The 22809-nt window shown below is 42.4% G+C and overlaps 1 protein-coding gene across 1 annotated transcript in view; it reads right to left on the bottom strand.

The window, feature by feature from the left end:
* LOC121372527 (low-density lipoprotein receptor 2-like) overlaps nt 1-13447 on the bottom strand; it is a 32247-nt gene extending 18800 nt beyond the window's left edge. Inside the window, exon 1 of the mRNA XM_041498895.1 lies at nt 13233-13447. Within this exon, the coding sequence (XP_041354829.1) occupies nt 13233-13294 (62 nt within the window). The 5' untranslated portion in view covers nt 13295-13447. The remainder of the gene's footprint in view (nt 1-13232) is intronic.
* Nucleotides 13448-22809: the final 9362 nt, after the last annotated feature.

Here is a 22809-nt window from a genome sequence, read left to right as displayed (position 1 = left end):
TAGCTCAATCCAATCTCTACAAACTAACAAATCTACTAGGCCTGACATCTTAGCAGCCATCCACAAAGTGCTTAACGAGCTAAACCGACTTAAATTAACAGTAGTTTTCGAATGGGTCCCAGCCCACGTAGGAATAATTGGTAACGAAGTTGCCGGACTATGGAGCAAAAAACAGCACTCTCAATTACCAGCACAATTACCACACACTACCTTTAGGAATAACAGAGCTCATGTCAAAAAGCAAAAAAAAACACTACATAAACCAATGGCAAGCTAGCTGGGACCTAACTAAAAACACATGGCACTATAACATCAAGCCTCTAGTTAACTCTATAAGACCTAAACACAAAAACACGTATGTGGATAAGCTAATCACCAAACTACGCCTAGGACAATCGTCAAAACTAAACAGCTGCTCCTTTACCAAATTAAATCCAGAATGTGATTGTGGCACCCGGGAAGATATGAAACACTATCTCCTGGATTGCACGCTACATACCACCCAGAGACAACTAATGTTAAAATCAATCACCGATGGTAACCATAATAAACATATAACGCCTAACTTTCTACTAAACCCGGATAAATGAATGAATGAATGAATGAATGTTTAACGACACCCCAGCACGAAAAATACATCGGCTATTGGGTGTCAAACTATGGTAATGCAAGTAAATAAAGTGATGATCAACATCAATATAAAAATTCAAGGTTTAAACAAAAACAGTGTAAAGAACTGTGCAAAAACACAAATATCACAGAATTTTACGGATACTGAATTTTACTCAAAACTTCAATTTTGTGCTGTATTGGCCATTCTCAAAGAAACCCGGATAAATGCCTAAAGCATAAAACCTTCAAAGCAGTTTATCGGTTCGTCCAGTCCACCAAACCAGAGTTATAAATAAAAATCTTCAAAACCACCCACTTGTACACCCCTACACCAGAGCTGTAACCCTTAAAACTCGGTAACGAGGCACTCGGGTGCAGGTGGTCAAAGGTGGGCCGGTAGAGAAGTAGAAGAAGAAGAAGGAAAAAAAAAAAAAAAAAAAAAAAAAATATATATATATATATATATATAGAATTTTCAAATAGATGTTATTAGACTATGTAAGGACTGTGTCTAAACCACTCGCTTGTAAGCCCTTGTGTACGAGCTGCTACCACTTAGAACTCGGAAACGATGCACTCTACTACAAGTGGCCAAAGGTGGGGAGGTAGCGAACTTCCGAATAGATTAATGTATATATTATGTTATTAAATTATTAGTATGTTTAACAATCAGCCCGGCCCTCCAAACCAAAACATTAAAATAAACTGTTAACTAGACTATACATAGGGAAGGTTCAAAACCACTCGCTTGTAAGCCCTTGGGTACGAGCTGCTACCACTTAGAACTCGGAAACGATGCACTCTACTATAAAGTGGCCAAAGGTGGGGAGGTAGCGAACTTCCGAATAGATTAATGTATATATCATGTTAGTAAATTATTAGCACGCCTGGCGTTTATGCCCGGCCCTCCAAACCAAAACATTAAAATAAACCTGTTAACTAGACTATACATAGGGAATGTTCAAAACCACTCGCTTGTAAGCCCTTATGTACGAGCTGCTACCACTTAGAACTCGGAAACGATGCATTCTACTATAAGAGGCCAAAGGTGGGGAGGTAGCGAACTTCCGAATAGATTCATGTACATACCATGTACACCATAATATGAAATTATTAAACTATGTATAACAAACCAAAACTATAAAATAAACATGTGAATAGATCATACATAGGGACTGTTCAAAACCACTCGCCCATAAACCCTTGCGTAAGAGCTGCTACCAATTAGAACTCAGAAACGATGCACTCTACTGCAAATGGCCAAAGGTGGGGAGGTAGCGAACTTCTGAATAAATTAATGTCAATACAACAGGTTATTAACTACTCTTCAAAACAAGTTGGCAAACTCGTGCATACCACTCCATATGTGATCGCAGTAACACATCTAAACAAGAAACTAACCAGCCATCCCAAGCCTATATACCAAACAGGATAGGACCACTAATTACCAACTTCTCTCTTTTCAGCCGCCTAAAGGTCCAAGCCAGCCATCCACAACCAGAATACCCACATATATATATACCGCACATTTTCATGTACTTCGCACCATGCACTTAGTAATGAATAAAACTAGCAGACGCGGTAAGTCACCTAGGGCACTGAAAGACATCTAGAGAAACAGAACATAGAAGACCGACCAAGTAAGATCAATATAGTTAAGGGCGCTAGCCCACAAACAAATTTAGTATACAGTTACCAATAGATAGCGCGATAATCACTCTGTTGAATTTGCGGGGGAGGGAAACCAAATTAATAAAGCCACTACTACCCTAGCATGCCAGAAAGGACGACTGTGATGTATGTGATTATTCATTACTAACCAACTAACTTTCTCTCTTCTCTTCTCTCTCTCTTCATTGTATGATAAAAATAATATGCTATGCACTAGGCTTTTTAATCAATACACATACTACAAGGGCGTGCCTTTCAAATTAGATAACTAGAATAGACTAATCCCCCCCCCCCCCAGCCACTGTGTTAACCAAGCTACACAGAGGCAGGGGGGGGGAGGGGTGGTCATGATGACCGTTGGATACACTAGAATAGGGACGTAAGGCAATAGGTACAACCTAAACACCAAAACTAGGATTACACACAGACAGCATGCTCACCGCAACAGCACACAGGATGCATTGACTAATAATAACAATGCATCCGCCCAACATTAATAAAAACGGCCCAACACAGGTGCTCAAATAAGGAACCGGACAAAAGAAGACCGGTTCCGAGTACACAATTGCAATACACCCGGGGAAGGCCGAACAAAAGAATATCGGCCGCCCCCACCCCAATAACCCAAAAATACTTGCTGCTGGAATGTACTTGGTGTCACTGAGGAGCAAATGAAGACCAAATCAACACCTGCGCTTCGACCACCCCGGAACAAATTGCCTTGCCTACCAGTGTCTACACAAAATTGCACGAGTCTCCTCTGGGCTGTCATGCCACGACCTGAATAGGTCAGGTCCTTCTGAGGACCCTATGGACAGCCTAGGGAGACAACCAGCATCATGAAGGTCGATAAATAACGAGCTACTCTCGAACCACTAACGAGCTACACTCGAATTCCAAACCTATACTAGCTCAAACATTTACCTTTCGACCGACCGTTCAAAATTGCGCCAAAATTACTCAACAAAATTGCGCACCTTTTCTCTTTGGTTTAAATCGCTCCACTCAAAATTCCATAGCACCACCATCCCATCCGCCTGCTACCGATTCAATCGGACTGCTGGTGCTCCCTTGCACCTGCCAGTGCAGACGGTCCTCCTCCTTCCCCCCCCCCCCCCCACCTTTCCTGTCTTGGACAGAGAGGCCGGCCAAGGCCGGCACCTGTGCCCACGACAGGCGTGCGCTACAACAGCTTGCTCTGAACGTGCACGTAAAACCCTTTGACCTTGACCTTGACCTTGCAGCCTTTCAGACGTTTTACTTGGAAGGTGGAACACGTGTATTTTTAAAACGCGAAAATGTTATTCTATTGAATTGAATTGTATGGATGGAATATTCTTTTGGAGATAGTTTTCAAATGTAAAACATGGTGAATCATTGTTTAGTGTTTGCATGTATCAAAGCTGCAGTTTCTTTCGAACTTTAGACAAACCGACAATCACAGGGTTTGCATGGAGGCGGTTCTTACACCAAACCCGTGCGTAATGGAAAGGACCACCACAATGAGATAGGATCTGCAGTGACCACTTCATCCCTGGGGATTACGACAATTATTTAAGGTGGCCACCTAATTTTATTTATTTATTATTTTAAAAAAAAAGCATATCTGTTCCAAGCCTGTATTCCCACCGGCATATGTTCTACAAGAAAGAACCACGAACACCAGCTAAACTAGAGCTCAAAAGTATGAGGGGGCGGGGAGGGTACCATGGCACGGGCGGCAGTGTAAAATATAGTGTTACGGCTCGAGGTTGCCAGACTCTTCTTTCAAATTCAACTGAGAAGGACATTTTCACAGATACAACAAATATAACCCACAAAAGTGCCTCTTTGAAACGTGGTACGACCATGCGCCGCCCCTACAGTGGCGTGGAGGGGGGGGGGGGGGGGGGGTGATGGGCACGTGAACAGTGAACTCTGTCCAAACCGGCATCAATCTAAACCGGCATTATGTGTAAACCGGCCGTTTTATAGTCCCGTTCAGCTACCGTTAATATATTAGAAAGAGAACTTGACACCGGATGCCTTTTATTCCAGACTACGGATGCAAATTCAAGAACAAAAGAATGGTTCATATAGTTTTTAGCTCTGTCTACACTGGCGCGCGATCTTACCTCTACTTTCTACACCTGCATGTGATAATACCTCTACTGTCTGCCACCTATTAAACAATGACGACAGTTCCCCAGTAATTGGGACACCACGGGAAGTGTTATGAATTAGTCGCGCCTCTTTGAAAGCTTAATAAACAATGAACAACACCTGTAGTAACGGGTGTAGGTAGCAAGATAAATCGGATTAGTATTCAGACCCCTATTTCATGTGATGTTGTTTCTGATTTTTATTACAGTCAGATGTTAATATCCCACTTTCAAAAGTCGGGACTGAACTTGTGTCCTGCTTCTCACAGGTAGGTAGGTAACTAGGTTAATGTGCTCAAATACCACTTCCTCGCCAATCGAGGTACCATTGGAGAAGATATACAAATGCGATAAGACCAAAATGTCTAAACTAGCGTCCGTTAAGAATCAGCTGTTTATCGAAAAATCATTTTCTGCTGTCGGCATCTTGACCTACTAACAGAAAGAGTGGAGTCCGCCGGATACTACGTCACAGGTCTAATGCAGGTCAAATCGACTGAGCAGTGTTTTTTGTTTGTTTTTTCCCAAGCGTTTTACAAAAAGTAACTCTATTAATAATTGGGATGATATTTATTTTTTTTTTTTTTATACTGTAATGTTTATGTATTTTTTTATATATATACTGTGTATTAATAATGTGCCATAAGCGTGGACCTTTAATATAAATACCAAATAGGTTTAAGAGTGAAAACATGGGCGGGATGTAGGCCAGTGGTAGAGCGTTTGCATGATGCGTGTTCGGTCAAGAATCGTTTCTCGTCGGTTGTCTATTAGACTATTTCTCGTTCAATACATGGCACCACGGTTGATATAAGAAATGTCGTGGTATGTGCTACCTTGTATGTGGGATGGCGCATATGAAACATACCTTGCTTCTAATGGACAACATGTTGCTGGTTTTCTACATGGCAGAAATACTATTTGTTTGACATCCAACAGCCGATTACAAATACATTTAGTGGTGTCATTTTTAACTTTAAAAGTACAAACAACAACAACAAAACAAAACAAAAAACAAACGCAATGCTGTTACGTCCATCGGTTAATCCGTTTATCGATTCGGGCGGCTCTTTTGTGGACTAGTGAATGTTTTGTTTTGTTTTCATTTATTTTTAATTACAATCGCTAGTCTGCTGACATATATATATATATATATATATATATATAGTAGAATCTCATTGGCTCGAACACTGTCGGTGTATCAAAGTCTGTTCGAACCATGCATTCGACCGTTGTCGGGTGCTTCTCTGAAACAAAAACCAATCGGAACACCTCGCCTATTTCCGTAAAACTGGCTTGGGCGAGATGGTCCGATTGACTCATGAGTAACGAAGTCGCCGTCAAATGTCGGATGAGCTATATATATGTGTAACTATTATTTATCACTGTTAAATAAACAAATAACAAACACACTGGTAGTCTCTATTTACAAATATTTATTAATTTAAAAAATCGTTCTTTATTATGCTGTTGTAGAATCTTTTGCGACATATTGACAACTTTGAAAAAAAATGAAAGAGCATGAAGCACAGGCGGAGGCCCTTTACCTGTTATTGTTGCAATCACTACATTAAATTGATCTCTCCTGTATTTCAAGTTAAAAACAAAATATGCCGACGCTTATGCGTAGAGTAGCGATTAAAATGATTAAAGTAAACCGGCGAGGCCTGTCTAAGCTCACCAATTGATTGGTGTCACATGCAAGGTATATTCAACTAACGATTATCGTAGTACAATTGTCTGTACTAGAAAGATAATTACCGATAGGTGCTAAATAAACAACCCGATAAGCCGGCATATGATCTAGGATTAATTCGTTCCATTTCCGAATTTATAATAACTTACTTTGTGACTGACGTGAAAGGGTCGATGAAAAATGTGTACATAAATATTTTTTAGTATTTCTTCGGATAGACTTAGTCGTTCGAGCTAAAACTGGTTCGAGAGAAAGCTTCTGTTCAACCCAAAGGGTATTCGACCAAATAGCACCAAAATAAAAGGTTTTAATAGATAAAAATAAATCGGGACATTGTTCTTGGTTCGATAATACCGGTAGGTTCGACCGTTGGGCGTTTGAGCCAATGAGATTCTACTGTGTATATATATATATATATATATATATATAAAATGGACACACATTGGATCATTGGATTACACAGAAAAAACTGATCGAAAAAAATAAATAAAAAAAATCCACCCTACAATGTACAATACTGTACAATAATTCTGAATAAACAATATTATTGTTAGTAAATCTTAAGGCAGAGATAAATTTTACTTGGACATCTAGTTTTCAAATGTTTTATGGGGGAGCATACTTCCGAACCCTTTAGAAACTGCTTTGCGACATCGATGTCAATCATTCCCCCGTGTCTACTTGCTTCCGCTGTGCCTACCGTAGGAAATGCACAATATTTCTTGGGGCTGGCACAGTCTAGTGTAGACCACAAGTCAAATGCTTATATTTATATAGAGTGGAACTCTATTTTAGAGAGCATTTCCCCTTTTCAATGTCTGATGAATGTAATATAATATAATGTCAGTTAAGTTTTTCGTGAGCACTAGGCCACAAGTTCAGCAACTTAACTACCGTTAAGTGACTAACGAGGAGACAACATAAGCGTACGAGGCAGGATGACGGAGGTGGGTGGGAACTGCTCTCTAACGCTGGAGAAAAGTCTCAAAAACGGTACAGATATTGGGGCAAAATGCGCTATTCTGAGACCTTTTTACCATGTATTTCCATTATTATGCCCGCACAATTAGTTGTAATATATGGGGGAAAATCGACTGGGATTTTTAAAATATGATTATGTTTGGGGGGGAGGGGGTGTATATCATAACCGACTGGTTGATATGATTTGTTAATATTTCAGGAGTTGAGGCAGAGGTTTCTCTTTTCTGTGAGTCTAAACGGAGGGAAATTCTAGAGACCCAGGAGATTTCCACCGAGACGGGCGTCATTCCTCCCGACACGTCGCTGACCACGGAGAAGCCCACCACCAACACGTCAGACCTGACGACCAGCACGGGCGAGAGCTTTACAGGAAAGACAACTGCTGAGTCGTCAAACACCAGCACAGTTATCTCCGGAGCTGGCTTGTCGTCAACTACCAGGTCGCCTAAGACGGAAGAATGCCAGTCCGCTGGGCTGGACACAACTACAAGTAACTATAGTTGGGCAGTTAACACAAACATTGTGCACGTTTGGTTAAAAGCATTAAACTTTGCACATATATACCTTGACCAATTACAAGCATTTTCAGATATGGACCCTAGTCAGCAGCGCCCTCTGGTGGCCAGGGATGATCTACAAATGTCCCCCACCCCTTTTAATTGGGTGGTTAAAAACAAAGTTTGCACTTTTACTTTAAAGCATGAAACTTTTTTTTTTCTGTTTTTTTTCTTGCTAAACCTTTATTACCGCCAGATCACTGGCAATGTCAAGGTTGGGGTGCCTTGAATCATACAGTACTCTACAGTACTCCATGAATCGTAATAAATGGCTTTAGTGTAGTCTTTCCGCTTGGACAAGATGCTATCACTTCGAGGATGCATATATCAGTGTACGTGTACACAGTTATGAGTCTTTCATCATCTACCATAACTGGTTCAACAAAGGCCATGGTTTGTGCTGTCCTGCCTGTGGGAAGCCGAAAAAAAAGATCCCTTGCTGCTAATCGGAAAGAGTAGCCCATGTAGAGGCGACAGCGGGTTTCCTCTCAAAATCTGTGTGGTCCTTAACCATATGTCTGACGCCATATAACCGTAAATAAAATGTGTTGAGTGCGTCGTTAAATAAAACATTTCTTTCTTTCTTTCTTCATCATCTTTGTCGGACTCGTTAGTGTCCTCCGACTCTATGTCCTCAGAATCACTTTTGTCGACAATATCCTCTAAGTCGTGCCTGTTTTTTCGAAGAGACTTCATCCATTATCTGTTGGTACATGGAACCATATTGAATATTAAAGATGTGGTTGATTATTTTTCTATATTGCTCCAGAAATAGTTTCATCTCTTGTGGAAACAACTTCTCGTCAGCTCTGATTTTGGCTTCCTTTTGTGAAAGTCCCTCTTTCTCTTATTCTTTTACTTTTTCTTTCCACTTTTTTCAACAGCTTTACGTGTTCCTCATTTGCATCATCAACGTTACTGTCGGTGTCACTGATCCCTATCTCTAATACATCTTCCTCTTGAATGCCTTAGTGCTAGAGTAATCTCGCTTTCTCTCGAATAATCCATCAGAAGTTTCGGGATACCATATCTTCACGTATCTGTAGATCGTGTACGTCTTGAAACATTAATCCACAGACGTCGCACGACTGCATCTTGCTGGGGTGTTGTTTTTAAAAAAGGTTCTACCTCGTTGTTGTCGTTGTCGTCAATTTTGTAGGCAGGTATGCCTAGCAGTTTTCTCTTGACTGTATTTCTTTGATTGATTTCACTGTATACGCAGAGCTCTTTCCCCGACGGTGGCTGCAAATCGTTGTATTCGTACTGTTATACTGTTCAGTCAAGCTATTAGGTTGAAAGCGCTGGTGTTTGGGAGCGATCGATTTCAAGTCCGCCACGAGATACTCACAGGGCTTGTGGGTGGCTTCCTGAAAAGTTTACATCAACTGTCGAGTGTTTTTCGGATGCATCTGTCCTGCCAACGTCAGGATTTGTCGATGGGGTTGTTAACAGCGCCAGGTACTGGCATTCGTTTTCTCTGAGTCAGGTCCTTGCTGCGATTGAGTTTCTGATGGATGGCAATCATCGATAGGTGTCTGTGGTGACTTCCTGCCGTCAACAGGTCGGTGATGTGAGGATCGTTATTGGTCGTGCACATCAAGTCGTCCAGGACGATGAAATTTCTGATTTCTGAGATGTCTCGAAGGAATTCCACACGGATGGTTGCCGCGATGATGTCGTAAAGGGGTTGCCATCGTGTGTGGAGCCAGTTGGTGCCCTATGGGAAGTGGGCTGATTTTACCGTTCCTCAATAATAACGTTTTACCACACGAAGTGGGTCCAGACAGTACCATGGTGATCTAAATGGAAAGGTATGGAGCTACGTATAGGTTTTGAATTTAGTAGGCCGATAGTAGCTCGTTAATTGGACTTATTGGGTGCTGACATGTCTCTATAGGTTGCCCATAGGGGCCTTTAAAAGGGCCTGAACTGTTCAGCTGAAAGACGATGTTGGTCATTAGCCCTTTATTTATACCCTCTACAATCTCGTGCATGTGCATAAAGATGACGTTTGAATGCATGTGATACACATGACCAGTGTTCAATCCCCAAGTATGACTCATGCACGGCTCAGGGTGTTTACATTAATAACAAACAAAACGTGTTATTCATATGTTTATTTTACGAACGAAAAGTAGCACACCAACGCAATAAATGTTTAATATTTGAACACATTGTTAATCTGGGACAGCCTGTAACGTTCCTTCATGGGTTCGTCTATCTTCTTCCACCCGTAGGCGCGTAGTCCACAACAATAACAGGCGACAGCATGGTGATCTGCCGTGTAGAAGAAACCAGCTTTGGCGAGTTCCGTCGGGTTCTGACCCATCTGAATGGGCCACCGGCTAAATGTGTAGAAATGTCTGTAGAATCCTTTCATTTCGAGACGATATCAGAACGAATAATTTCTTCATAGGTCATTCCATTTGCCATCAGCTTCATAGGCAACATCATAGGCAGCGTCTGTTTTATATACACGGGTAGCGTTCTTTCACTCCGTGGGTTCTACATGCCATCCGTATGTGTGTTCTCATCTTGTTTGGAGGTTACTCTTTTGCATTTGATGTGTCTTTCGGAACATGTACAGACCAAGACATTGTTACTGCTACTGCTACTGCTGCAGCTGCTATCAATTCTTGAATATCCCGAAGCTGTCTAGCAGTGTCGCTGGGCATGTCATGTCATGTCATGTCATAGGGTTTTACGTGCACATTCAGAACAAGCTGTTGTAGCGCACGCCTGTCGTGGGCACAAGAGCCGGCCTTGGCCGGCTCCTCCGTCCATGACAGGAAAGGTTGTGGGAGGGGAGAGGAGGGACCGCCTGCACTGGCAGGTGCAAGGGAGCACCAGCAGCCCGACCGAATCGGTAGCAGGCGGGTGGGGGTGGGGGTGGTGCTATGGAATTTTGAATGTAGCCGTTAATGCCAAAGAGAAAGTGGTGCGCAATTTTGACTGAGGAAGTTTGGCGCAATTTTGAACGGTCAGTCGAAAGGTAAATGGCTGAGCTAGCATAGGTTTTGATATTAGGTCGGATAGAGTTGACTAGTGGTTTGATGTTATAGTGCCATGTATTGGTTGTTAGGTCCCAGTTGGAGTTGAATCCGTAGCTTGTTTAATTAGATATGGTGTGTGGCACTCGACTGGCTGATTGATATGGTATAGTGCCACTGGTGTGTTATCTACATCTACTTCTATTTCTATTTTACTAGCTTTAGTGGCGAAAGAATCGTTAAGATTTTGATTAGTTTTGAATACTAGTCCTGGTTTAGCTATTATAGGAGTGAGTTCCTGAACTGAGTGATCTAGTTTAAGAGAGTGGATTTTTAGATGATAATTAAGATGTTGAAGATTGCGACGATATTTCAGTGGCATAATGTTAAACTCAACTTCTAAGCTCTGTCCACTGGTATTTGATGGAACTTTAGCTATGATTCTAAGAGCTTGGTTTTGAATAAAATCTAATTTATGTAACAGTTTGGGGGCGGCGCAGCTGTAGGCTTGGGCTCCATAATCTATTCTGGAGAGTATGCATGCTTTGTAAACCATAAGCATTGCCTCTGTTTGCGCTCCCCATCTGGTACCTGAGATGGCTCTTAACAAGTTTAGAGTATTTTTTTAGTTCCTCACTATGTCATTGATATGGTCACTAAAGGTTAGTTTTGAGTCAAAAGTTACACCTAGAAATTAAAAAATTTTGACTCTAGGAATTATTTTATCACCTGATTTAAGTTGGTGATTATCTGATTTATTGACTTTATTAAAAAGCATATAGACAGTTTTAGTTTCTGATAGTTTAATGGCCCAGTCCAGGGCCCATTTGTTAAGTCTATTCATATCAGCTTGCATTAGGTGAAATAAATTAGTGGTTGTGTTGCCTGTGCGCCAGATGGCGCAATCATCGGCAAATAGTGCTGTGTTTAATGGCGTCGTTTTTGTTTTTCCTTTAGCATTAAGTGCTTTAGTTATGTCATTAATAAAAATGTTGAATAAGGTTGGTGAGAGGACCGAACCTTGTGGTATGCCATTAATTATTTCGGTTCTATCTGAATAGTGACCGTTCACTCTAACTGAGATTGATCTATTATGGATGAAATTGTTGATAAAATTAAACATATTACCTATAATACCGTTACTTCGTAGTTTATTTAGTAGACCTTGACGCCATACCATATCAAAAGCTTTTTCAATATCTATGAATATTGTTAAGACCTTGTGAGATTTTCGAAATGCATCTTTAATACTATTTTGTAATCTTACTATTTGATCTATTGTTGAATGTTTAGTTCTAAATCCGCTCTGTACATTAGTTATTAGGTTATTTTCGAGTAGGTAATTGTTGAGTCGTTTATTGATAATAGTTTCTAAGGTTTTGCACATGTGGGACGTGAGTGTTATCGGTCTATAACTCCCTGGGAGGGAATGGTCTTTTCCCACTTTAGGGAGACTAAAGCATTCTGCATGTTTCCACGCAGTGGGCATTTGACCCTCCCTCCAGATTCGGTTAAAGAGCGATAACACTACCTTTAGGGCTACATCCGGCATATGCTGGAGTAATGTGTAACTTATTTGATCGGGCCCGGTGGCAGTACTTTTTGTTTAGCTTTAAGAGCTGTTTTTAATTCTAACATTGTTATCGGTTTATTAAATTCTAAATTATCAGTAGTTGTGTGATTTGCTGTTTTAGTATCATTAGTTGGTAGAGAGTTATCTTTCTTAGGTTTCTCAAAAAATTGTTTAGGAAAATTTTCGTTTTTACTGAAAGTCTTACTGAGGTCGGCCTTTTGTTTATTAGTCGCTGAGCGAATGCCAAGCGATCTACATCTCGTTTTTTTTTTTTTTACAACACCAACGTACCGTCCCCACGCCAACTCGGGTTAGCACGCAAACTTGGCTGGATACGTCTTGTGGAGTTTTCCCCCTGACGTCACAGTGACCCTATCATATATGGGTACATTTCAAACGTCGTGGAATTTACCCCGGATGTTCCTTCTTCACCATCCACAGCCATTAGCCCAGTTTACATCGACGTAACACTTAGAGATCAAGAAATAGGAAATAGTTTATTTAATGGCGCACTCAACACATTTTATTTACGGTTATATGGCGTCGGACATATGGTTAAGGACCACACAGATATTGAGTGAGAAACCCGCTGTCGCCACTTCATGGGCTAATCTTTTCGATTAGCACCATCCCATAGAAAGGATAGCACATACCACGGCCTTTGATGTACCAGTCGTGGTGCACTGTCTGGGGCGAGAAATAGCCCAATGGGCCCACTGACAGGGATCGATTCCAAACCGACCGCGCATCAAGCAAGCGCTTTACCCTGGGCTACGCCTCGCCCCGTCTTAGAGATCAGCGTCACCACTGCTGTTACTGGCAGTCTTTTTTCGGATATCCACGCTGAAAGCTGCCAAACCCAATAACCCTGTTATAATTAACACTTTCTGCAACATTTCCTGTTAAAATGCCCTTAGAGAGTGTACTTACCTAAAACAGAACACAAAGATTACTTTCCTGAAATAATACACGACGTTTACGTATCTAGTATGGTATAGAAATAGCCCTTACCTAAATACGCAGCATACGAGGGTCATGCTGACCACCACGACACTCGACAACGACAACTTCATCTTGAGTAGATTCAGTTAAATGCGGTACATTAGCCAAGTCCGCTTTTATACCAACTGACCATCTTATAAATCATGTATAGAAATAATCAAAATGCAAATTTAAGAAACATCTGTGAAATATTATTTCCTGATTAGCGACCATAAACAAATGTATGCTTGTCCCATTAGTGTCATGATAATACAACTACAAACTGTATCTGATACAAAGTGATAGAAATACACAATTAACAACAATAGAGGTAAATATTAGAATTGCAAATTTAGGTAACATATTTCGTTGTTGTCAATATAGCTGTATATCTTTAGCTAGTTTGCACTGTTTGTAAATATGCACCTGTGGTGGGTGGAGTGCGTCCATGAACGTATGGAAAGCAGACTTGGACGCCTGCTCACCACTACAAGTGATAATAAAACCGTCCCAGTTTATTTTCAAAGACGCATTCCAGACGCATGTTTATTCCATTATTTCATCATCACCACGTCCCAAGTGATCTGGACGCATGAAATCAGGTTGCCAAGTCAAACAATCCGTCACTCATAATCCCGCCATGATCTCCGCTATCGTTCCCACTATAAATATATTGTAAAAAAAAAGATTGAAAATCACTTTCTTCTCCTGATCGTCTGGTGGAATCGGCAAGACGAGTCTATATTTTGAAAGATATACAGGACGCTTCGGTTGATTACGGTATATTCTCTCAGGCCGAAACGCCATCGGAAATCCTCGTGTGGCCAATCTACATCATAATCAATGGGGATTCCGTAAGCAGAACACGGGCTACGTTACTAACACTGAAGCTGTGTTAGCAGTCGACGTGTACCTTACTATAGTAGAAAGATGAAATGTGACAATAACTTAATTACTGCGGCCACTATATCATCAAACTACATCAATATATCACTATGCGTCTAAACATTGATATAGTTTAGGTATTGTGTGGATTTGTTTAATTATTTATTTAAACCATTAACACAGTATTGCCAGATACGTGCCGGGTGTGAACACGTGTTTATAAAGATATTTTAGCTCTCCTGTTCCAACCAGTCATATGATGCTACCGATAGGGTTATTGCCAATTTGGACAGGAGTTTAAACAGTTTAAACCATGTCGCGGCTACTTATGCTGTTGATAGGGCCAATCTGTCAGTCGCTTCCTCCCTCGGGGGGGGGGGGGGGGGGTTGGACCTGTCAGATTTGCCGGACGTGTCACATGTCGCTCAGAGGTCCCTGGCGTGGGACGCGTCAGGTGACACGGGTATGGTAGAAAAATTAACACCGCGTTCCGCCTCTACACCGTCGAAGCGACCCAGACGCGGCACTCCACTCCCTGATGGTGGCCTTCCCCTCAGGGTAGATAGATACCTGGGGGGGGGGGGGGGGGGTGCCTGCCCGGGGGAATGAGTTTTTACACACGGAGGATTCCGATAGTCTCGCCCACCAGATTCAGTTTGACCGGGAACTTGAATGCAGCCGTATTACAAATTCGGTTGGTGATAATTTGTCGATCACCAACCCCACCCGGTCAGAATTTTGTGTGGTTTCAAACAGCTCGGGGGTGACCAGTGAGAAGTCGGAGCCAGAATATGACAATAAAGAATTAAATAAGTCAGTCTTCTTTATTGATGGGGGTGAGGTAAGTGCCGCAAATTCCGAGTCACCAACACTCTCAGCCGAGCAGCCAGCCTCACCGAGGTCCCCGACCCCACCCCCGGGAATGGTGGAAGAACCCAGAAAGAGGAAGATACCTGCTGCTCGGCTGGGAGTCGCAGTACAGATGAAAAAACAACGGTGAGAGTAGGCTTAACAGCGGTGTTGATAGTAATATTTATGCCGTTCCAACCAGCAACCCCTTCGCCGCCCTCAGTGGTGCCTCTTCTCCTGCTCCTCATAACCAGTCTAAAACTAAGTTAAACTTAAATGCAACCACTCCTAAAAAAGGAATTCAAAACGTGCCGGGTTTGAGGTGAGTGATGTTTGGTAACTTTGACCCCACCCCTTACGGTTTCGAATTTTTTTCAGGCTACCATCAGAGATTTACAGAGTAAAGCCCCCGTGGGTGTTTTTAAAGAAACTGCTTTTTTCTACTCTAGATTGGCGAACGGTCAAACGTTCATTCAAGCATTCGTAACGTTCCCTTTGCAGCCCTAGGATCAGTTCTTAGCATGAGGCCCCACCCTGATAGCTGCGATGAGGTTGCTGTGTTGCTTAAGGAGTGTACTGACTACCCCAGGGACAAAGATAATAATAATTTGTCAAATAGACTGTTGGAAAATAATTATGTGCAGGCTTTTGGAACCGGCCCTGGTCAGAGCTTGGCCCTGGCAGGCTCCATACATAGCAGCATTAACAAATCCTTTAGTCCCCGGGCCGACACCGCTATCATTGTTGACAGTCAAAAAGGTGTCGAAACGGGGATTCATATTGCCAATAAGCCACTTGTGCAGGGCTACGATTGCGTCCGCGCTCCGATAGCGGAAGCCAGTTTCGATTCCTTTTTTGAGCGAACTGGTAATTTTGCACGTACGCATCGTGTCAAAGTGCCGACCGGCGTGGTTACTCGACCAAACCCGAAGCAGACTTCGGTAACTCCCGGAGAGACTTCGGAGGGCAATACTTCGTGTGCTGCAACTCCGGATATCGACGGGAGTAAGTCCCAGTACTTTACAAAAGCGTACGGCTTCTGGGATGGTTGTGTCGCCGAGTACAAGCCCGAGATACAAGCCCACGGGAAAGCGGCGGTACCTTTCGACTCTAACGGTGGCGGGTTCAAGGAAGTTATCCACAAACGTAAGAGAAACGCGGGTGGAATTGTAACGGTATGGCAAAAATTCTTTCGACTCTAATATTGCTGAATCCCCCACCGTGGGGGATTTTCTGGTCGTGAAAGCGCTGAGTGTGGACAGTAAAACACGTTACATACTTACGACTTGCACCTTTTCCTTTTCCCCCGTTATCTTCAGACTTCCTTTTGGCTACAACGTGCATGTAGAGCTCAATTTTAGATATATGGAAATGTAATACATAATGTGGAAAAGTGGAATAATTAGCTAGGTAAATACCACTAAAACACAATAAACGAATAAATATATATATGGACAGTTAACACAGTAGTTTTGGATATATACAAAATATAAATATACTGTAGAGATGGAGGTGGGACTCGTAGTCTTTGAGTGGTAGCTTATATTTTACCCATTTATTCACAGGATGAAGCCCACGTACCCCTATACCCCCCACAGCGAAGGTGTGGTAGTCGAGTATTGCCCATGCAATTCTTGGGACCCCGGGTCTTGAAACGGTGGGGGCTGTAGGTGTCTGATTTTGTTTTTTTAAATCAGAAAAGTCAAGCCGACGAGAGAGGGTGGGGGAGCGAGCTAGGTGCGGCCACCTTCCACACCCACTACAAATGATGTCCCCGCATCAAACTGTAACTAGAGGAGGGTTTTTGACTCAACAGGGTAGAGCCAAGCCTCCCCCCTCTTCTCTTAGGAGGATAGTAAAAAACTGATATGAGGGGAGTTCAGGGCACTGCACTGCTCCAATTTATCAGAACGGCCAACCCCAACATGTCCATCACCAATGCCACAATATGGAACAATGGCTACTTGGACATCCTTAATTATTGTTATTATCAGCCGTTTGTAATTATTTTTACCCCCCCCCCCCCCTTCCGGACCGGGGTTATTCGGGTTCCACTAAAGGGGTGGACACATGTACTCCACCTCTATCAGGGTCAGTAACCTGTTAACAGAAAAGTCGCCAGATGCCAGGTGGGGGAGCGTAGGGGGCCATACCCCAGAAAAAAACTGTAGGGTCCACACAGGGAGAGCAAGCCCCCCCCTTTTCTTTAGGGATGATATGGGGGAGTTCGCCCACACCTAAAAGAACCCCCCCATAGTCCATCACCAATGCACAATATGGAACAATGGACCTGTCTCTTGCGCGAACCTGTTAAGTGCGCCAGATGCCAGGGTGGGGCCATACCCAGAAAAAATGTAGGTCCACACGGGAGCACCCCATTTGCTTTAGGTGTGGGGCCGCCCACCCTAAAAGAACCCCCGATAGTCCGTGCACTGGACCTGTCTCTTGCGCGAACTGTAGGGGAGATCACTGCACTCACTTTAAGGAGTGCCCTGATTACAGGAGAGCGGTCCGCCTTATGGCGAGAGTGGTTGCTCCGGTGTCTAATATGGGTAGTCGGGCCGATGTCCCTCACCGTCCTGCCTTGGTAACTGGCGCATGGCAGACTACAAAGACTGAGCCGCTGAATGTAGCTAATGCCACCCAGTCTACCAAATCTAAAACTTACGCCGGCGCTGCCTCTGGGGCAACAAAATCAAATTTCGACCCGAGACATTCCAAAAGCCCCAATTAAAACAATTCTTTCTAGATGACATTGTAGTGGCGTCTAGAGATGCGTGCAGGGTCCTGAATGATCACCTGGCCATTAAGATTAACTCAGCTGCCATTGAAACACGTAGTGTTTCATGGTATAAGGCCAGGGATCTTGTTATTCTAGAGACGCGAGCTAACACTAGTGTGGATTAACTTTTTATAGTTTTCTCCAACTAGTACTGTTCCGTCCCCCATTATGTCGTTACATATTAATACTAAGTATAATATTGATATTAATAATAGTGGTGTTAACGGTGTTAACACCAATAATAATAAGAAGGTTGACCATCTAGGGCTTACCATTTTACAATGGAATGCCAGGAGCCTGTGCGCAAATGGACCCGAGCTTAAAAAATATTTACAATTTAATAAAGACATAGATATTTGTCACGGTACATGCTCTTAATTTGTTTCGCCTGTGGCGATTTTAATTGTGTTAGAGGGCCGTGTGCAGTTTATTGCCCGTAGCCCAGGTGGACAACTTGTTACGTAATACTTTGCGCGATCTGGCTTTCCAATATGCACTTAGCCCCGCTGTGGAGGCCATGTGGCGAGTAGTTACGTAATACCTCTGCGAGTGCGAGTTGGACGACCGTGATTTGGCGACGATGGCGTCAGTAAGTCTGACGATCAGATATCGAGGAGAAACATTTGGAAGGCGTCCAGGAGGAACGTAGTCCGTTTGGACTGGTAAATATTTTATTTCTGCTCTTTGTATAACCTTGATGTGATTGATGTGACTTTAAATATTTTGATACTGTATTATACCAATATTCTTTAGACAGGGTCTTCGGTCATCTGACGAAGTAAATCGTAGACTTTTTGTTCTAATTTTATACGAGTTTGGTAATATAAAGCTTAGCCAGTCATCCTAAACGACCTAGGTACACTGTAGGTTATTGTCTTTATTGTGATCGGTACAATTATTAATTCTGTGTTACAAGGTTACTGAATGAGTAGTTAGGGGTAATTAAAAATTAACCCGTTAGGGTTAGAGTTGTAATTCCTTTATTAATTAACTTCTCCTGGAAGCGTTTCTTAATTATCACACGCGTGGGTGTTGTGTAACGGTGAAGTGATTCGCATATTGTGTAACTAGGCACCTAGAGATTAACTAATTAAGTGATCAGTTCTGGGTTGTTATTATTGCTGTTATTAATTAACTACTACGGCTGTACATTTGTCAGCGTAGATTAATACAGATTCCAAAGTGTATTGTGTTTTTGTTGTGTTTTCTAGAGAACTAACGTGCTATAATATATATACTTTATATAAGATCGTATCTCTGATCATACCTAGAGACGAGCCATACTAGGTTTAACAGCCTGTTACAGAGAGATCTAATAGATATACAGTTAGGAGAGATATTTTGATAATCGTGTTTTATTCAGTTACGGGTATTATAGAATCCCCGTGACAGGAGTAGAAAATTGGGGCGCTCGTCCCGGATCTGAAACGGGACATGCATATTTAAAAAAGTATGTTTGTAAATGGGGGCTTTATAAATTAATTTTACAAATTTACCAGAAGTAGCAACGTTGTTCACTAGAAAATTAATTAATAATAAGTGCGTCATATCTAAACATGGATCAGAATTTGCTGGATAGGCCTACGCTCAGTGTAGTGGAGATTAAGCGAGCACGTAAGGCCGAGTTAGTTGAAATCGCGGGTGAGCGAGAAATTGATTTAACATCAGCTAAAACCTTAGGAGATATAAGGACAATTATTATCCAGGAAGTTTTTGGTGATAGTCCTGTTATGGAAGAAAGTGAGATTGTTCCAGAGATAGAGATAAGTGACTTGAGTATGGAACAACAGTTAGCTTTTAAAAAGCTTGAGTACGAAAGAGAATAACGTGCATTAGATAGAAAGAGAGAGAGAGAAAGAGAAGATAGGGATAGAGAGAGGGAGAGAGAAAGAGAAGATAGAGAGAGAGAGAAAGAGAAGAGAGAGATAGAGAAGATAGACATAGAGATAGAGAATTCCAGTTAGAAAAATTAAAAGTGGAACATGAGTTAAAGTTTAATACTGAAGAAGTTAGACGTGAGGCAGGAAATGGTTTTAACATGTCGGAGGCTTATAGATCAGTGCCTGTATTTGACGATCAAGAGATAGATATGTTCTTCCAACTTTTTGAACGGGCCGCTAAGCAGCTAAATTGGCCGGAGTCTAAGTGGACATTGTTAGCCGTGTCTAAGTTTAAGGGGAAGGCTAGTATAGCTTATAATTCAATGAGTGATGAGCGAGCAAGTCAGTACGACTTAGTTAAGGCTGCAGTGTTGAGGGCTTATGAATTACGACCTGAGGATTATCGTTTACGGTATAGCGAGTTGAGAAAAACGCAGGGTCAGTCTTATAGTGAGTTTGTGGCTAAGAAGGCAGGGATGTTTGATAAATGGGTTGTGTCTCATCAGGTAGAGTCATATACCGAGTTACGGGAGTTGTTGATCTTACAGGACATTAAAAATGGATTACCAGTTAGCTTACGTATTCATTTAGAGGATCGTGATGTCAAAAAGATAGAGGAGGCAGGCATAGTGGCAGATGATTACGTGTTAATACACAAAGCTCAGGCAGTACCGGGTAGCGCTTTACAACAGGGTGATAAGAAGAAATTTCAGCCAGGTTTTCCCCGGGAAAGTAACTATCGGGGAGAGTCATCTAGTTGGTCAGCTAGTCAGGCAAGGAATGCACCTGGTGGGCAAAGTAAGGATAGGCCTGCATTATCAGCCAATGCACGAACTTTTCGTCCACATTGCAGTTACTGTAAAAAGGATAACCATCTTATCGGGGACTGTTTTAAAAGGAAACGCGATAATGCGCAAGTGGGTCGGTTTAGTGAGGTCAGCTCCGTTAGCGAGAGAGTTAATGGTTAGTCCCATGGCAGAGAAAGTAAACCCGTATGTGTCCACTGGTATGGTTTGTGATGTGAAACAAGAGTTGTGTCCCTAAGGCAATATCAAATCTATAGAGATACCGGGTGTAGTCAGAGTCTGATAACGCAAGAGTGTTTAGATGGTATTGAAAATTCAGACATAGGACGTAGTTTGGTTTTAACCTCGGTTACTGGAGAAAATATGGTTGTCGGTTACATAAGGTTTTCTTGTGTTCGAAGTTTGTGACGGGACCAGTCGTTTGGGTGTTGTGAAGGACTTGCCTGTTGAAAACATAGGAGTTTTTGTTGGGAAATGATTTGACTAGTCAGTGTTGTCAGCCGAAATGTGACCAACTGTTAATTAAAGACAGCACGTTAGCAATCGAAGGAGTGTGAGGTCGATGAGATTAAATATCCTGCGTGTGTAATGACTAGGGATATGACCAGTAGGTTATCACGGGATCTAGAGGATATTTGTGATGTGTCTGATACGTGTGTGAGCCATGAAAGTGGAGTGGATGAGGTTGTCAGTACAATGGTAGATAAGTCAACTGACAAAGTAAATGTGGTAGAACATGTTGATCTCCCGCAGAGGGGAATTGAACCAGTTGTGTTGATAGAGGGGACTTACCTTGTATTAGACAAGAGCTAGTACTAGAGCAGGGGGCTGATCCAATTTTGGCACTTGTACCTTGTTAACTGTGGACAACTTGGAGGGAGCATTAATAAATAAGAGAGTTAGAAATCGGAGGTTGCCGGCGACCGAACTAGCTAGGACGCAACTGAGCCATGCTCAGAGCAAAATAAAATCAGTGTTTGATAGGAAGGCTAAGAGTCGGGAATTTAAACCAGGGGATAAGGTGCTGCTGTACCTTCCCATTAAACGGGGTTTCTGTGCAGAATAGGTAATTTCGGGCCCTATGTTGTGCACAAAACGAGTTAATGAGACAGGGTATATGATAAACACACTCCTGATAGGGTTAGGAAAAGTAGGTATTGTCACATCAATTTGCTAAAAGGTTATTTTGACAGACTGCCGATAGTTCCAGAGAGACCGGTCCAAATTGAGAGACACTCAATTTCCTGTGATGACGTCAAGACTGCAGAGGTCAAGTTGGCCAACGGCCAGATTCTAGCAGACTTGAGCCCCCAGCGAGCAAAGTTGACTACGTCGAAACAAGACAATGTTTCCTTTTGCCAGAACCTTCCAACGGTTACCAATACCTTAAGCCAAGATGTGCGCTTGGAACCCAACGCTACACAGATTCGACAGCATGCCTATCGGAGAAAACCTGGAAAACGTGCGACGCTGAAAAGGAAGAACACGAAGTTCCATTGGTCAGGTGAATGCGAGAAGTCATTCAACCGTCTCAAGCAGAGGCGCTACTCGTCTCCCGTGATGGCAGCACCAGACTACCGAGTGCCGTTCAAGCTAGCTGTGGGTGTGCCAGTGACGTGGGTGCTGGAGCTGTGCTGTTCCCAGAAGATGAAGACGGACTGGACCATCCTAATGAAAGCCTCCAACCAGAGAGTTTTGAGATGGAGTCTTCGTCTGCAGGAATTCCCAATTACCATTGGACATATCAAGGGCACATCCAGTGTAATCGCTGATGCCCTGTCCCGAAGTTGAACGTTATGATAATGTGTTGACATTCTTTATTTCTGTTTTGTTTATATATATTTTTGTATACCAGGGACTCAGAGACTCAGTGTGATTACTGGTAGTCACCTTATTATTACATGTGTTATAAATGCCCGTATGCGTCGGTTAACGCACCTTTTTGTTTTAATGTAGTATATTTCCCTATTCCTAGAGTAGAGGAAATATCCTTTTTGAGGTGGGGGTGTGTCACGGTACATGCTCTTAATTTGTTTCGCCTGTGGCGATTTTAATTGTGTTAGAGGGCCGTGTGCAGTTTATTGCCCGTAGCCCAGGTGGACAACTTGTTACGTAATACTTTGCGCGATCTGGCTTTCCAATATGCACTTAGCCCCGCTGTGGAGGCCATGTGGCGAGTAGTTACGTAATACCTCTGCGAGTGCGGGTTGGACGACCGTGATTTGGCGACGATGGCGTCAGTAAGTCTGACGATCAGATATCGAGGAGAAACATTTGGAAGGCGTCCAGGAGGAACGTAGTCCGTTTGGACTGGTAAATATTTTATTTCTGCTCTGTGTATAACCTTGATGTGATTGATGTGACTTTAAATATTTTGATACTGTATTATACCAATATTCTTTAGA

Source organism: Gigantopelta aegis, chromosome 4 (assembly GCF_016097555.1).
Source record: "Gigantopelta aegis isolate Gae_Host chromosome 4, Gae_host_genome, whole genome shotgun sequence".
Taxonomy (NCBI): domain Eukaryota; kingdom Metazoa; phylum Mollusca; class Gastropoda; order Neomphalida; family Peltospiridae; genus Gigantopelta; species Gigantopelta aegis.
This window is presented reverse-complemented; position numbering and strand designations above follow the sequence as displayed.